The sequence below is a fragment of the Epinephelus lanceolatus genome, chromosome 13 (assembly GCF_041903045.1).
Source record: "Epinephelus lanceolatus isolate andai-2023 chromosome 13, ASM4190304v1, whole genome shotgun sequence".
NCBI lineage: Eukaryota > Metazoa > Chordata > Actinopteri > Perciformes > Serranidae > Epinephelus > Epinephelus lanceolatus.
The window spans coordinates 15,858,294-15,874,966 of record NC_135746.1 but is presented as its reverse complement, the minus strand read 5'-3'; the positions used below and the strand labels follow the sequence as shown (position 1 = coordinate 15,874,966).

General features: G+C 39.3%; 1 protein-coding gene across 1 annotated transcript in view; it reads right to left on the bottom strand.

The window, feature by feature from the left end:
- The window catches only part of LOC117270421 (uncharacterized), a 44,070-nt gene that overhangs the window by 3,748 nt on the left and 23,649 nt on the right, over positions 1-16,673 (bottom strand). The window contains 18 exon segments of the mRNA XM_078174133.1: positions 150-266; positions 2,027-2,190; positions 2,607-2,748; positions 3,071-3,160; positions 3,278-3,414; positions 4,917-5,028; positions 5,148-5,192; positions 5,311-5,358; positions 5,520-5,585; positions 7,229-7,317; positions 7,456-7,533; positions 7,860-7,923; positions 8,084-8,189; positions 9,286-9,399; positions 9,626-9,792; positions 10,337-10,454; positions 10,606-10,692; positions 11,077-11,166. Of these exon segments, the coding sequence (XP_078030259.1) occupies positions 150-266; positions 2,027-2,190; positions 2,607-2,748; positions 3,071-3,160; positions 3,278-3,414; positions 4,917-5,028; positions 5,148-5,192; positions 5,311-5,358; positions 5,520-5,585; positions 7,229-7,317; positions 7,456-7,533; positions 7,860-7,923; positions 8,084-8,189; positions 9,286-9,399; positions 9,626-9,792; positions 10,337-10,454; positions 10,606-10,692; positions 11,077-11,166 (1,834 nt within the window).

The window sequence follows — 16,673 nt, the reverse complement described above, 5'->3', positions numbered from 1 at the left end:
GGATTAACTGTATCATACACTCAAACCTCTATGATTTTACCATACATATTAGATGATCCAATTCTATTTTATGATAAAGTTATTCATCGAGTTCATTTTGAATATCAGTATATGACATTTTAATCATCCAGTCGATACATTCGTCTCACCTGCACAGTTTGCTGATAATGGACTTGGCTGCCTCAGTCAGGTAAGGTGGGTACTTGAGCACCCCATCCAAAATCTTGGCGTAAATCTTCTGAGGCTCTGAACTTGAAAAGGGAGGGCTGACAGGTTGTAAAGGGAAACAGAGAAGAGTAATGAGAAGAGAATTTAAAGCAAAGAAATAAAAATAATGGCTCAGAGATGAACCAGTCAGCTGCTGTTGGATAACCTGAGCCTGTGACTGCAGACGCCGAAGCCTGCGTGTCATATTTCTTTGCTGCCATCTACTGGTTATTATTAAGGTTTGACTCGTTCATGATTCACTCCTATTTCACCATATTTATGAACCACACAAGAATGCAGAGATGATTGCTTCCACTCAAGGTCTGGTGCATTAGTAAATAGCCACGGGTGAATATAAATGGGCCCCTGGGCACAGATATGTAAAAGACCCCACCATCTCTCCTACACAGGAGCAAGACACACACTTTGTGGTGGTTTTGCATCGCTATGTAGTTGTTACGCATCTTTTTGTGGTTTTGTGTCTCTTTGGGGTCACTGTAGTTGTGTGGGGTCTGTTTGAGGTCATTTAGTGTCGCTTAAGGGTAATTTTGTGTCTGTTTTTGGTCATGTTGTGTTGACTTGGAGTCACTTTGAATCTCTCTGTAGTCATTTTGTGTCTTCTTGTAGTTGTTTGGGGTCTCTGAGGTAATCCTGTGTATCTTTAAGGTAATTCTGTGTCTGTGTTTTTGGTTATTTTGTGATGCTTTGTAGGTATTTTGAAACTCTCTGTAGTCTTCTGGTATCTCCTTGTAGTTGTTTTGTGTCTTTTTATAGGCGTTTGGGGTCTCTGCCATAATTCTGTGTATTTTCGAGGTAATGTTGTGTCTATTTTTGGTTTATTTCATGCTGCTTTGTGTGTATTTTGAATCATTCAATCATTTGAATCAGTCATTTTGTGTCTCCTTGTAGTTATTTTGTGTCTTTTTTTGTAATTCTGTGTCTCTTTAAGGTCATTTTATTTCTCTTTTGGTTGTTTAATGTCACTTTGTAATCACTTTGAATCTCTCTATCATCATTTTGTGTCTCCTTGTAGATGTTTTCTGTCTTTTTATAGTTGCTTGGGGTCTCTGAGGTTATTCTATGTATCCTCAAGGTAATTTTGTGTCTCTTTGAGGTAATTTTGTGTCTATTTTTGGTTATTGTGTGCTGCTTTGTGGGTATTTTGAATACCTTTATAGTCATTTTGTGTCTTCTTGTAGTTGTTTTTTGTCTCCTTGTAGTTGTTTGGGTTCTCTGAGGAAATTTGGCGTCTCTTTGAGGTGATTTTGTATCTCTGAGGTAATTTTCTATCTCTTTGAGGTAATTTTGTGTCTATTTTCGGTTAATGTGTGCTGCTTTGTGGGCATTCTGAATCTCTTTATAGTCATTTTGTGTTTTCTTGTCATTGTTTTGTGTCTCCTCGTAGTTGTTTGGGGTCTCTGAGGTAATTATATGTCTCTTCACGGTAATTTAATCTCTGAGGTAAGATTTTTTATTTCTTTAAGGTAATTTTGTGTCTATTTTTTGTTTTTTAGTGCTGCTTCGTGGGTATTTTGAATCTCTTTATAGTCATTTTGTGTCATCTTGTAGTTGTTTTTGTCTTTTTGTAGTCGTTTGGGGTCTCTAAGGTAAATCTGTGTCTGAGGTAATTTCTTTATCTCTTTGAGGTAATTTTGGCTTCACTCCATTTATTCTGTGGGGGGGTTGCAGTTCCTTCCTTCCAGTCTCTCTGGTCATCACACGTTAATTTGAGTGATGTTTTGCAAGTGAGGGCCAGGGGGGCCCCTGACACTTTGGGCCCCTGGGCCTGTGCTGATAAGCTCGTTCAGTAATCCATTACCTTCCCACCAACAGCTCATAGATCAGGACGCCCAGCGACCAGAAGTCAACTGCAAAGTCGTGACCCTGGTTCTTGATGATCTCTGGGGCCATGTACTCAGGAGTACCCACAAATGAGTAGGTTTTCTCTCCACGCACCAACTCCTTGGCAAAACCAAAGTCCACCTGCAAAGAGACATACACAGGTCAGTTTTTTTTGCACGTCCATAAAATGTCCACCTGCTGCGGCGACCTCTGGCTCGCCTGCTGGAGTGTGTGCCCCATGTGGGCTGGGTCCTTTGCAGCGGCTGGGATTTGATTCTGGCCCAAAGCCTTTGCTGAATGTCATTCTTCAACCTTTCCTGTCCATGTTCAGCTGTGCTTTTGATAAAAAGGCAAAAACCTGTGCAAATGACCAGCTGCTGAAACAAAAGGACACCTGAGAGCATAACAGGTGAAATAAAAAAACAATGGGTTTCACTAATTAGGAGGGCTTCAATGCATGTGTAATTTTCTCCCACTAGAGATCTCTCAATAAAAACAAACAGCCGCATTTTCTGAATATTTAATTTGTCCTTACACTTACACAGATAACTACTCACCAGTTTGACGTAACCCTTTACGTCCAACATCAGGTTCTCAGGTTTCAGGTCTCTGTACATGATGTTCTTCTTATGGAGGTAGACGTAGGCCTCTACCACACAGGCAGTGCAGAACACAGCGATGGACTCATCAAAACGTCCTCTGAAAATCACAGAGACATGAAAGGTTCAATCACCCCTCTCCAACAACTTCCTCCTGCTCACTTTAATGACTTTCAAACAAATTGATCTCCTTCATCACTTTCTACTGCTGATATCTGTGTGTCAGATTCTAGCAGCTACTATAGGTGCAACTTTATTAAGTGTAGATCTCAGGGTGTAAAAATGGCAGTAATGAAGTTCCCTACCAATAAAAATGTCACTGATTTTGCCAAATTGCTCAAATAAAATGTCCTTTCTTTCATAAAATTCTATCCCAACACCTTAATGAGGAAGTGAGCTGTTTTGTGTTACTGTTTTCTCACACTTCTTTGAGTTTGGTCCAGATCTCTCCTCCACCACAGAACTCCATGATCATATAGATATATCGTGTGTCTTTAAAGGCAGCGTGAAGTCTACAGAGAGAGAATACAAAAGCCAGATTAAAGATTAACACCTTTTTAAACTGACCGTATGTTAAACTGTTTTTAAATGTTGTGATTAAACAAGTGTGTGTGTGTGATGGCAGACACCTGACAATGAAGTCACACTGGATAGCTTTAAGGATCTTCTTCTCAAACAGCATGTGCTCCTCCTGTCTCTTGGCAACAATGTGCTTCTTGCTGACTCGCTTCATGGCGTAGTATTTCCCATGATTCACTGTGGTCATCTTAGAATGACAACAAAACAATGACTTAACGCGCACAAAAAAACTCACTTTTTTTGCCCTTATTGAAAGTTCAAAGTTACTTATACTCCTATACATACAGCCGTGCGTACTCTAAATGGGAAAGTGAAATGGCAGTCTCTTGTGTCACGATTTCACAAGTTTTCCTCCGCTTGCGGAATGGTTCTGTCGTATGAATACAGCCTCCCTTTTAAATTCCTTCAACCACCTTCTTAAAAAGGGGAATGTTGCAATATTTGCATATATCCAAAAACCTGTTAAAATCAAAGTCTGTCATAATGTTTAAAAGTAGGTGTGTTTCTCCTTCCAACCAGAAATGTGGGTCGTTCTTTTGGGCATGTATCTTAACCCCACAGACTTGGTGGTTTGTGTACAACACAGAGCTGAGCATAAGCAGGCAAGAAGCTGGGAGACACAAACTGCAGTGAAAACGAGAGTTACAGCTGTAACTATGGTTCTATAAATTCTGGATGACCGCCAGATACGGTCAGGAAGAATGAAATAGAACCCCAATTGAGACATATAATCCGAAAATGAATTCTTGGGTTATCGCCAAATTATGTTTTGTGAGGTCACAGTGACCTTTGACCACCAAGTTTTAATCAGTTCATTTTTGAGTCCAAGTGGATGTTTGTGCCAAAAGAAATTCCCCGAGGAGTTCTTGAGATATCACATTCACACAATGCCTTCTCATCCCAGTCCATCAAATGTTACATGCGTTGTGTCTTTTCAAAATACACTTGTGCTTTCACAGGAAATATACAGTTTCTTCTTGTTAGATGCATACAGTCTTTTTCAAAATAAACTTAAAACATTGGTAAAACATCTAGTATTTACGTGTATCTCCTTGTGCAACAAAAGCATGTGGTTAGGTTTAGGAAAAAAACATCATAGTTTGGCTCAACATTCACACAGGAAACAAACAGCAAGCTCCTGGGTGAAAGTCCAGGGTTTGTTAGACCCATCCACCTCCCCTCCTGCCCACCCTATGGAGACTCTACAGCTCCTTACATTACGTTGTTACATTACACTGCATTACAAACTGCCACTGCTCAGTGCATTTCCTACTGCCGTGAAAGATGCCTTTGCACACTGTTATCTTTTGTGGACGTCCACTGAAATAGCGCTGGTATATGAACACTTTGCGCCCCGGGGCCTGGTAGGCCCATTCAGTAATCTATTCATGGGGAAGGCGTATTGTACTTGTAAAGCAAAGGGTCCTTGGGAAATATAAATAACACATGAAAGGGCCTTGTTTTTGATAAATTACATTTTTATATTCAGCTCACTCTCCTCACCCTAATGATTTTAATACAGCCCCTCAGCATTCAAGCTCCAGTCTTACCACTTGCATTTTATTACTGGGCTTGAGTCTAATATATTCTAACCATATTCAATCCTAATATGGTTTTGCATAAGAGAACTAATGCTTTTTACATTCTAGCAAATATTGAAACAGTGCTTATACAAAGACAAACGCTCACCAGCTCAACACGGCCAAACCCTCCAACTCCAAGTGTGACAGGATCCCCTTGAAAGCGGCCCTCCTGGTACAGCACAGGAACCAGGTCCTTAAACCTCAGAGTGGAGCTGGGACTAACCGAGACAGACAGAGAACTTTAAACTCTAATTTTGAGGAAGTCATTTGTGTGATTCATATGATTGTGTTACATCTTTCAGCCTGCATCCATGAAATCTTATCATCTCCCACCTACCTGGATTTTTCTGGTGGAGCTTGCGCCTCCTGCATCACTTTGGAGCTAGAAGTAAAAACCAAATAAATCAGAGAAGTTTATTATTCATTTACACACCCCACTATTCTCACTATGATGGAGTGAACAATTACGATTTTGATGAAAAGTGTTCTGCCATACGTACTCGTCAAACAGCTCCAGGTGTTCTATGGGTATTGTCTCTTCAAATACCCTAAAGAAAAGTCATTGTTACATAAACTGCATCGACCAGCAAAGTACATAAAAAATAAACACAGTGCAAACAAGGCAACAGCGACAGAGAACAAACACCCTGGAGAAATCCCTTCAAGAATCTCTCTCGCCCTGAGGAAAATAATGAGGAGTCAGACTCACTCCTTGTCAATGGAGAAGCAGGTAACAGGGCCGTCAGCACTGCAGGTGGCAGTTCTCAAGATTTCCCTGCAAGAGGGAAAACAATGCACACATGTCAGCCTAGAAAAACTGTATGTCATTAGTACTTACAAATGCATTCGTCAACACCCTGTCTCAGAAGCTTTTGAAAACTGCCATCTTACATGTTTACGGTTTTGATGCTACAGAGCTGGCATCATCTAAAGCACATTAAAGGAATACTTCACCCCCCAAATGACCATTTGTGTATCAATCACTCGCCCTGTGTTACATTGAATTTGTAAAGAAAATTACGTTTTCTCTCATGCCTCCATGTTGAATGATGAATCCAAAAACGAAGAAAGTTCTTCATGAATTGAAGTTATAGGGGTCCGTGTTTAACCACAGCAAAACTTAATTGAAACATCTGTCTACACACTCTCAAACAACTCATGCAGTATAATCCAAGTCTCATTTATCCAGTCATATCCATATATCCAGCTCAGTGCTTCCCAAACAGAAAGCTCTTTCCTTTGGGGACTGAACAGATAGTAAAACTTATCTATGCTCTCTTTAAAGCCAAAGTCCATTGACAAAAATAGTAATTTTACCCTGCTGGACACAGGAGCTGCTGGTCTACCACTGCCTCACTCAGTTAGTTAGTTTGTGTTATTGTGTGACTTTGCTAAATTCATATTAACGCTTTAAAACACCAAAGTCATACAATAACATAAAATAAACAAACTGATCGAGGCAGTGGTAGACAAGCAGCTCCCATCGTTAGCGAGGTAAATTTACTGTTTTTGTGAATGGAGTCTGGCTTTGAGGAGAGCATAGATAAGTTTCACTTTCCATTCAGTCCCTTGGTCATAAAGAGCTGTCTATTTGGGAAGTACTGAGCATACAACTGGATTAATGAGACTTGGATTATACTGTATGAGTTCTATGAGAGTTTGTAAACAGATGTTTCGATGTAGTTTTTACTGGTGTTATCCATGGACCCCTATGACTTCAACTCATCAAGAATTTTATCCAATTATTTACCGTGGAGGCATGTAAGAAAAACTAAATTTTGTTCACAAATTTAATGTAACACAGGGTGGGTAACTGATATACAAATGTTCATTCGGGTGTTGAAGTGTTCCTTTAATAGATGTGGATTAAGAAAAGTGAAGTGTTACATATTTATTAATGTGTTTATCTTTATGCTGCAGAAATCTGCATCTGAAAAACCTCCAGATAAAGCAACAAGGTTACTGTGTTATATGCTCAATAATGTAAATGCGGAAAATATTTTTAATCATATGATTTTTATCTCAGAAAGCCAAAATCATCCTTATATAATCAAACCAATGAGTCTGTTATATGGTACTGTAGGTTTTTAGGCTGTTTAACAAACACCCACAACAAACCAGCTCACAATTTTTCTACAGAAGAGTAAACTTTAACATTTAATGTAACAATTAAAAGTTTGCAAGAAATTTTGAATTTTCTACTTGACTTAGCTAAAAACAGCAAAGAAGAAAACATTCTGGGTTTGCTTAATTTAGTGGAGCGATTTAATTTACTTCAGTAGCTGCAAATGACTGTTCATATTTAGAAGATACTTGACAGATTGTGAAACCATAATGTCAGACATGACATCAGTGCAGTGGATGTTGTACAAAGCTCCAACAAATGCCCTGAAGCATGTGATGTGTTGCCATGGTTACCGAATGAGGGCCTGTTCCCCGAAATGCTCCCCTTTTCCCATCCTACGAATCTGCTTCTGATGCCCATTCACGCTCTTAGTCACCAGGACCTGAGGCGGAAACACACATGAGAGGGAGGAAGAGGGGGTGAGCGCATGATTATGTATACAGTGTACGACCTGGTTGGTGCAGCACGCTGACACATTTAGGTATGAGTTTGGGCACAAAATAATACACCGTGAAAGTACCTCTCCTTTGAGGATGATGTAGAATGTGTTTCCTTCTGTTCCTTCTCGAACTATAACATCTTTGTCCTGGTACTTCACCTGAGGGAGGCAAAATGATAAGAGTCATTTCAATATAATGACAAAACTATATCAAATGTTGAAAATAGAGTTTGTGATTTACAGGAAAATAAAGCCACAAATGTCACATCAAGTGCCTTAAAAATGTCTTCTCTCCAGACTACTGCGATTTAAAACATTAGTATTTAAAAAATGAAAAAGACATTGTATTTAACTTAGTGACCATCGGTTTTGAGTTCATCCTCTAAAACAGATGTTTTAAAATGTGTTTTGTCAGCATATAAAAAGACTGGATTTCTATTGACTTGTAACACTCCAAGTTCACAGTGAAACATCTGAGTAAATACCTCCTCCATTGAGTCAATGATTTTGGACAACTGGACATCATTCAGGTCCTTCAGAGTCCGAGACCTGTGACAGCATACGGAAAATATAGCAGCAGAGTTAGAAACAGTTGTTATATGGTCAATTAATGAAGAAGAAGTACTGTTATGGCAGTGTGATGTGAGAGGAAACCACCAAATCAAACAAGATATTAAATTTCTTCTATCTGCAGAGTTTCTAAACTCACGTCTTCAGGAAGCCCATGAGCTGCTCCCGTTTCTTCTTGGACTTATTGGCTATGATCGTCCTGTAGGTCTGTCGCTCCATGCACCAAACACGCACTGCTGTCTTTGCTGCAGTGTGAGGGAAAGTGATAAAAGTTGAAGTCAGAACTGTAAAGTTTGGCTTTACTATCATTAGAAAAGAGTGCAAGGGGCCACTTTGTACTAAAACTGAAATTATACAAATGCACAGTTGAAAATATCACACCCAGCGACCTACCTGACCCCCTCTGTGACATGACCAAAAACTTGATTTGGGGCATCTACAGTGTGAGTGTCTGTATGTGTGCATGTGGCCCCTCATGCAGGTGGTAGAAAGACAATTAAATGGTACCACAAAAAAAAAAGTTATTTAGACCCAAACTGTATGTTTCTACAAACCACTGATATGTTACATTTGTACATTTTACGTATATGGATAGGATATACATGGATGGATAAATTGAAGCTTTACCTGTCTTTATGTTTCAATTTTCAATTTTATGTTCTGACATCACTGTGGTGAACATGTGGTTAGGGTTAGGCACAGAAACCACTTGTTTAGGTTAGGAAGACATCATGTTTTGGTTTAAAATGCCTGTTTTGGACACTATAAACAGCTGGAAATGTCCAAGTCTCTCTTTAAAGACAAAGTCACAACAAACATGGCTGGAAATGTCTCGAACTCTCGATTAAAATACCCACTTTTGTCGCCACACGCATGACTGGAAATGTCCCAAACTCTCGATTAAAATACCCCCTTTTGTCGCCACAAACATGACTGGAAATGTCCCAAACTCTCGATTAAAATACCCCCTTTTGTCGCCACAAACATGACTGGAAATGTCTCAAACTCTCGATTAAAATACCCACTTTTGTCGCCACAAACATGATTGGAAATGTCCCAAACTCTTGATTAAAATACCCACTTTTGTCGCCACAAACATGACTGGAAATGTCCCAAACTCTCGATTAAAATACCCACTTTTGTCGCCACAAACATGGCTGGAAATGTCTCAACCTCTTGTTTAAAAATACCCACTTTTTGGAGCGCTCAATAGCTCACCTGAATGTAATCTGTGGTATGCAGAAACATACAATACCAACATTTTATTTTGGCATCTTGTCTTGCAGTTTACCTATAGTATGAAGATAAACAACTTCCAGAGGTCATCATTACAGGACTGACCTTTGACTGTTGCTGTCCGTTTGCAGTTGTACAAGATGGCCAGCTCCCCAAACACATCTCCAGTGGTGAGGCTGCGGAGGCTCCTGCCTGCCTGGGTGACGACGAGCTCACCAGCTAAAAGGTGGAAGGAAAAAAAGAAGTTTCTTCATAGATAAATATTTAGAATATTCAACATAGTCTTCCATAAAATATTATATAGATTTTTTTAAATAAAGGGGTTCATGTCATAAAAGAGAGCCTTGAAACATAATGTAGAATTTTAAATAAAATCCTCCATCACATGCAGCCACAGTTAGATGAACACAAAGACACATCCACACACACTCAGGCGAAACCCCACCTGCTACTATGTACATGCTGTCTCCTTCAGAGCCCTCCTGAATGACGTCTTCCCCCGGTTTGAAGTTAGACACCGCCAAGAGATCCACCATCATGGCTGTCTGCTCTTCGTCCAGGCGGCTCAGGAAGTCATTCTTCTGGATGGATTTGACGATCAGATTCGTCTCGCTGATGATGGGGTGAGAGAAGTCATCGTGAGCTAAGGCCACTGAAAACTTGCAGAGCTCCCCCTCAACATTCAAACCCATCATACATGATTTGGGTGTTTGACATGATATATTGAATTTGCCACAGTGGCAAGTAAAAAAAATCCAGTGCGGACTTACTTAAAGGATACTTAACCCACAAAATGATCATTTGTATATCAATTATTCATCCTGTGTTACCTTGAATTTGTGAAGCAAACTTTGGCTTTATCGCATGCTTTCACAAGGAACGAAGAATCCAAAAACAGAAAATTCTTCAGGAATTGAAATAACAAGGGGCCACGTTTAATTATACAAAAACATCTGTTTACAAACACTCACACAACGCACAAGACTGTTTATGCATGCGTTTTTTAATACGTTTTTAATGCAAAAATGCATGTATTTGGGAAGTACTCAGCATACGACTGGATAAATAGGACTTGGATTATACTATATGCATTGTGTCTGAGAGTTTGTAAGTGTTGCTTTAAATGTGATGTTCTGTCGTCAGCAGTACTGATTACCAACCTAGCTGTTTTTTTGACCCTCATGCGTTTAATCTCCAGGGTCTCAGGGATTGGTTCAGTGGCAATGACGGCCGCACGGCTCTTCCTGACCTCTGCTTCGATTTCATTATCACCATGAGAGTGAAAGTCTGAGACAAACAAACGGGAATGCAAAGGAAGGGTTAGGGACTGTAAATGGCTGGAGCGTAACGTTGAATCAAAGGTCACCTCGACTGTGTGTGTGTGTGTGTGTGTGTGTGTGTGTGTGTGTGTGTGTGTTCCTGTCCCTGGTGCCCATGATGGCCTCTTACCCAGATCATGATATTGACTGTGCAGCTCTTGCAAAAGTTTTTCTTTTTCCTGCAGTCGTTTTTCTGTGAGGATAAAAGCAGAAAAGCGTTTTCAACGTTGAAACAATACGAGGAACATGCTGCTAGAGTGCATGTTCTTAACACAAACATTTTTTATGATGATCCCTGAAATGTAGTTATTAAAGACCTGTGACTAAAGTGTGAACTGAACAGGACATTTTATGGTTTTATGGTATTGTTGTCACGGCTCTCTAAAAATACTGCTTGGCATGTCTTGACTGCAGTTTCCGTGGTGACTTTATTCTCTTTATGCAAAAAGTGATGTAGCATTGCACTATATCACAGCTACATGTGATCACATCCAGCTGGATCACACCTAGCTGTGATGCTGGGTGTGATCTAATGTAAAGTTACTCTCTAATGTGATGTAGTCGTGATCATACTCACCCAGGTCTTTGTTTTGCCTCTGCAGCTCCTGGTTGATCACACACTGCTTTTCTAGCTGCTGTTTCAGCTCCTCTATTTGCTTCTCCATGACTACGGGGGGGAAAAAATACCAAAAAATGTAAGATATATATGTGAGTAACCGATAGACTGAAGATGACCGACAGCAGAATCAGTGGTAGGGAGGTAAATATAAACACGTGTGGACACTCAGTCACACAAAGCCCTACACATCACATTTCAACTGTATGTAACTACACTGATGCCGTTTTCACAAGACACTGAACTCTACTCTGCTGCCAACACACAGCAAGAGCCGCACTGAATAATGCAGACTAATGATGGACAGCCAACAGGGTGCTTTGTGAACGCTGTCACACCCTGCCAGCTTGTGCTAAAGATCTATTACTGTACCTGCGACTGTCAGCGGCACAGAATCTGTCAAATTAAACCCTTCATTATTAGCTCCCCTATTGCAGGCTATGTGCTCGAGTGTACTTCTTTACTCTCTCTTCTTGTGTGCTTCTACAGTAATGTCTGACATTAAAAACCTCTGCTGCACAATTAAAGTTTGAGAGTAGAGCAACAGATGTGCACACATGCTAACAAATTAGCTGACACAGATTTAGTAGAGCGTGAGAAAGGTTAACCGCACGACAGAGCTAATATCTTTTTGTCTTACAGATGATCTGTTTGCAGACGCTGATAACAAAGCTCCCCGACTATTTTCATTTTGCTGTTCACTGAAAGATGTTTATGCCTCTATTGACAGGCCAAACATCACAATCAGTGCAAACACAAGGTTACCCAATCAATATCCTAAACGCATACGCTTCAGTAAAGCCAGGGGTGGGCAAGCAGTTTGCCTCACTGCAAGGTAGTGATTATAGGGGGGCACATCCCCCCAATATTCAGATAGGTTCAAAATGCCACCCACTCAAAATATAATATATTGCTAAATCGCTGTCTATTGTGATAGCCTTTGTAAAGTGTTATGAAAATGCTCATTTTATGAATGGTTATCGTCTCACAATGTTATGCTAACTGAGCCCAGTCTCACTCCGAAGTCGTCGAAATCTGGCGCTTAAGCATTGACTTGCGGCATCAAAAACCAACAAAAAAAAGACATCCTTTAATATTGGCATGATACGCAGTTGGTTTCGGCGGCATGGGGGGTAAACACGGTGGGACAAAGATGGAAGTTAAGGCTGCGAAAGTCCGATCGGGGCGGGCAGGAGTGGTGGTGGATGGGTCTAACAAACACCAACTTTCACCGGAGAGAGTGGTGTTCGCGTCCCATAAGATTCTAAAGCCAAACCCTGTTTTTGTTTTTTTTCCTAAACCTACCCAGTGCTTTTGTTGCCTTAACTGAACGACATGTGTTTTTTGTTGAAGGCAAAAAAAAAGTCAGTTTGGGGTGTTGTAATGACGTAGTGCTTTTATTTTGAAAGAGACTGTATGTAAACGTTAAATTTCCTGTGAAAACTAAAGTGTATTTTGAAAGGAGACAATGCATGTAACAGGCAGAACTTGGCAGGGTGTCCCAGAAGGTCAACACCAACTCACCCAGGGTACCTTGCACATCGTATGTGGACATGGAATGTCAATATGTGTCAACAATAACATGTGTCATGCGTTTAGGATCTGTTTGGGTTAGTGTCCACCAAAGCTTTTTTTTATGAGGCCAGTGTATTTTTTTAAATTCTTTGCAATGGGAACGCCAGGAATTTATGCTACACTATAAACGGCAGCAGCATGACGAGGCACCAAGCATCAATTCTGCGCTGGGCACTGCACATCTGATGTTTTTCTCTGGTCACTGAGAGTTGCAAAACATTCAACTCGTAGGTCACCCCCAAGACCAAAGGAGCGCCCACGAAAAGGTCTGTGGTTGACCCTTAAATGGGATTAAGTGCAAACATTTACTTCCTGACTTAAATCACCAATAGTACAAGTTATATATATTTACATGATGAATAAATGTAGAGTAGAGGGCTCCGTTTTAAAGCTAATATGATGGCATAGGTATCATATTAAACCAGAGGACCTGAGGCATCCACTGGTACCAACCATGTTAAGCTATCTTGTTGGCAAGGGGGCTAAAAATGTTCCAGAGTTACACTAAATTTTGGTGAGGGAAAAATGAACATTCCCATTTTCAAAATGGTGTATAGCCCATATTTCCTGATGGCTGGCCTGCTCCTCACTGTTACTTTTTACCCAGCCATTCAATCACAGACGAGGTGGGACGAATACCATGAAGACCATCATCATATCGTATGTATAAGTGCTGAACAACAATAACAATGGAGGAGAAATGTGTTGATATACTGTGTGTGTGTATATATATATATATATATATATATATATATATATATATATACATATTGATTTATGCTTCCTCTCTTAACCCACACAGACCAGCAGGTCCGTTGGCCCCATGTCTGTGGTATTTATCCCGCCTCTCCTCCACTATGATTGGACCGCAGCGGTTAAAAGTGACAGTGACAAGCATAGCATTTTAAAGTTGGACATTTTTTCAAATGTGCAGCGCCGAGTGCAGAATAGACATCAGCCATTACAAATATCAGCTATGGTAGCTAAGTTACTTGCAGTTAATTAGCCACATTCACCCAGCTACCAACAATAGTACAATGCTGAATCCATGGCTACGGCCTTGCCTCACTGTGCTCGTCACGTGACCCCCAGTTACAGCTGCCTCACCCTGAACGTTGGCCAGCTCTGAGATTAGACATGATGTTAAAGTGAATCATAAAGTCAATGAGCAACAGCACCGCAAACTGTGAGGGGAGAATATAAAATGGCTCCTGTTCCACTTTTAAACAGAATTGTTCCTTTTTTGCAAATCTGGACAGACGGTGATTCTGACAGGCAGTTTTACTGCAGTCACCTAGATTGGATGTGATATTTTTTTCCATGACACCAGTGATTTACTATCAACAACACTGTGATAATTCAGTCCAGTCCGTCACACAATGCAGTTGCAGGGCCAGGGGTTAATGTGCAGCAGTGTTGAGGGAAAGAGAAAGCTTGATGGTCATTAAAATTTTACAGGGAACACAATGGCTGCAAAAAATATGTAACTACGTACTAGAAAGTCAAATTTGCCTTAGGAGGATATATTAACCTGTCACACATGCACAGACACACACACACACACACACACACACAGAGCTGTGGACAAACATAATCTGTAAGCTTTCTAGGAACTTGCAGGGTGGATCGGGATGTTAACTTTTACTGCCTGCAGGTCAACATTTAATGGAGGAAAACCACTTTTAGTTTAACTCTTTCAGCCCTGAGCAACTGGAAACAGCAACTGTGTAGCCTATTGGCTGTTTTATCCATTTATTTACAGTGGTAGAGGAAGTAGTCTGATCCTTTACTTGAGGAAAAGTAGAATTACCTAAATAAGTTTAAAATAATCCATTACAAGTTAAAGTCCTAAAATCCAAATGTTACATGAGTAAAAGTACAAAATTATTATCAGGAAAATGTACTTACAAGTATCAAAAGGAAAATTGCAGAATGCAGTTGTATTTTATTTTTATAGAATATAATTTTTATCACTGAACAGTGTTAGGGAGAACCAGTTAATGTAATGGAGTTACATAATTGAATTACTTAATTGTAATATGTTACAGTTACTGAGGAAGTAGTGTAGGAGTGTATTCTTTTAAGTAAAAAGTTTTTATGTAGTATATAGCATTCATTTTGTTTCTTTGCATCTTCTTTTGGCAGATTTCTGGACAACATGGGCCAGCAGAGCCAGAGGGACAGATCTGATTGTAACCATCAAGGGAAGGATGTCTTACAGCTGTCTCTTTGTTCATACAGGCTCCATTCATTTGGTATGTGTTCAAATTTGAGTGGTGTTTTTTAGTGGTTGTCTTATTTAAATTTGCACCACCTCTCATCTGTCAACAAAATGACTGCGCTGGAAATTCAACAGTATTTTGCTTCTGAAATCAGAAAAGTGCTCCAACATTTCTGTGCAGTGTAACACTTTTTTACCAGCAGTGAAAATGCTGTTGATATCAAAACGCTCGATGTCAAACCTGAGGAAACAAAGTTTTAACTTAAAGTCTACACACATGTCAAGGATTGTCAAAATGACATAAAAATTCTATGTTCACTTGACACAGAAAGTCATTGCTTGTGAACTTGAAAAAAAAGCATGTTAAGTAAACACTTTGAGTTAATTTGACTAAGATTTATGAATTTAGCCTAATTAGTTCAAGACCAATTAACAACACTATCACTGTATGCTTAACATATATTTTATTAATTCAATGAAATTAAAAATGGTTGGAAAAATGTTAATGTTCATAAGATATAAAATTAAAAGCTCAAACAACAAAAACAAGTTATGTCAAACTGACATTCTGACAATTTTTTGTCAGATAAGGGTCATGTGACACATTTATTTTGTGTCTTGTCTACACAAAACTTTCATGTTACATGCTACACATTTTGACAAATAAACGCCTATCTCAGTTTGACGCCTGGTCTGGTTGCCAAGCAATTAAAACATTTTTTTATAGAAGTACTTTGGATGTGTAAAACTGGGTTACTGGCTACCTCAAATTATGTGTCCATTACTCAATCACTCTGTAAGTTATTCATATTCCTTTAGTCTATAAGGGTCCTAAAATCAAAAGAATCAAAAAGGTTTTTCATAAAAATTAATCCAAGTTGTGAGTATTGTTTTAACAGGATAAAGTGGTGTTGTGTCGGTATGCTGGGTGCTGTTATCCTCGAGTGCTGCAACTCTGTCTCTCTAGCTAGATTGAATGAATGATTCATAACTGATATATTATCTGAAGCCTGATTATTAAACAAGTAATATCAATACCAGTTAAATAAACTATGTGACTGTGCTTCCCATCTTTGCAGAGCAACCCTTTTGTGTGAAAGGAATTAAAGGCCTGCTCCAAATACAGGCCTGTTGATTTCAGTGATTCAAGCGGATAATAGCCGGGGCTACTAATTGAAGTTTTATGGTAAGTTGAGTAAGTGAATTGGGGTTTACAGTGTATTGCACAGGTAAGTTAATGTAACTGCCATTAGTCACATCAGAATTAGTAATTAAAAAGTAATCAAATGTAATAAGTAACATTACTTTAATAAAGTAACTAAAATAGTTACATTACTCACAACATTTATAACCACTTATAAGGCAAAATAACCTTCACTATACTGCTAATAAAGATATATAAGAGCATTTTAATCCTTTAAGCCAATTAGATATTACTGAGCAGATTAGTAGTTAAGTACTGCATCATATCAGCATGTTTTTTTTTTTGGGGGGGGGGGGGGGGGGGGGGTTATGTAAAAAGATACTAAATGTGCCCGATAAATGTAGTGAATTAAAAACTACAATATATACAGTACAGGCCAAAAGTTTGGACACACCTTCTCATTCAATGCGTTTTCTTTATTTTCATGACTATTTACATTGTAGATTCTCACTGAAGGCATCAAAACTATGAATGAACACATGTGGAGTTATGTACTTAACAAAAAAAGGTGAAATAACTGAAAACATGTTTTATATTCTAGTTTCTTCAAAATAGCCA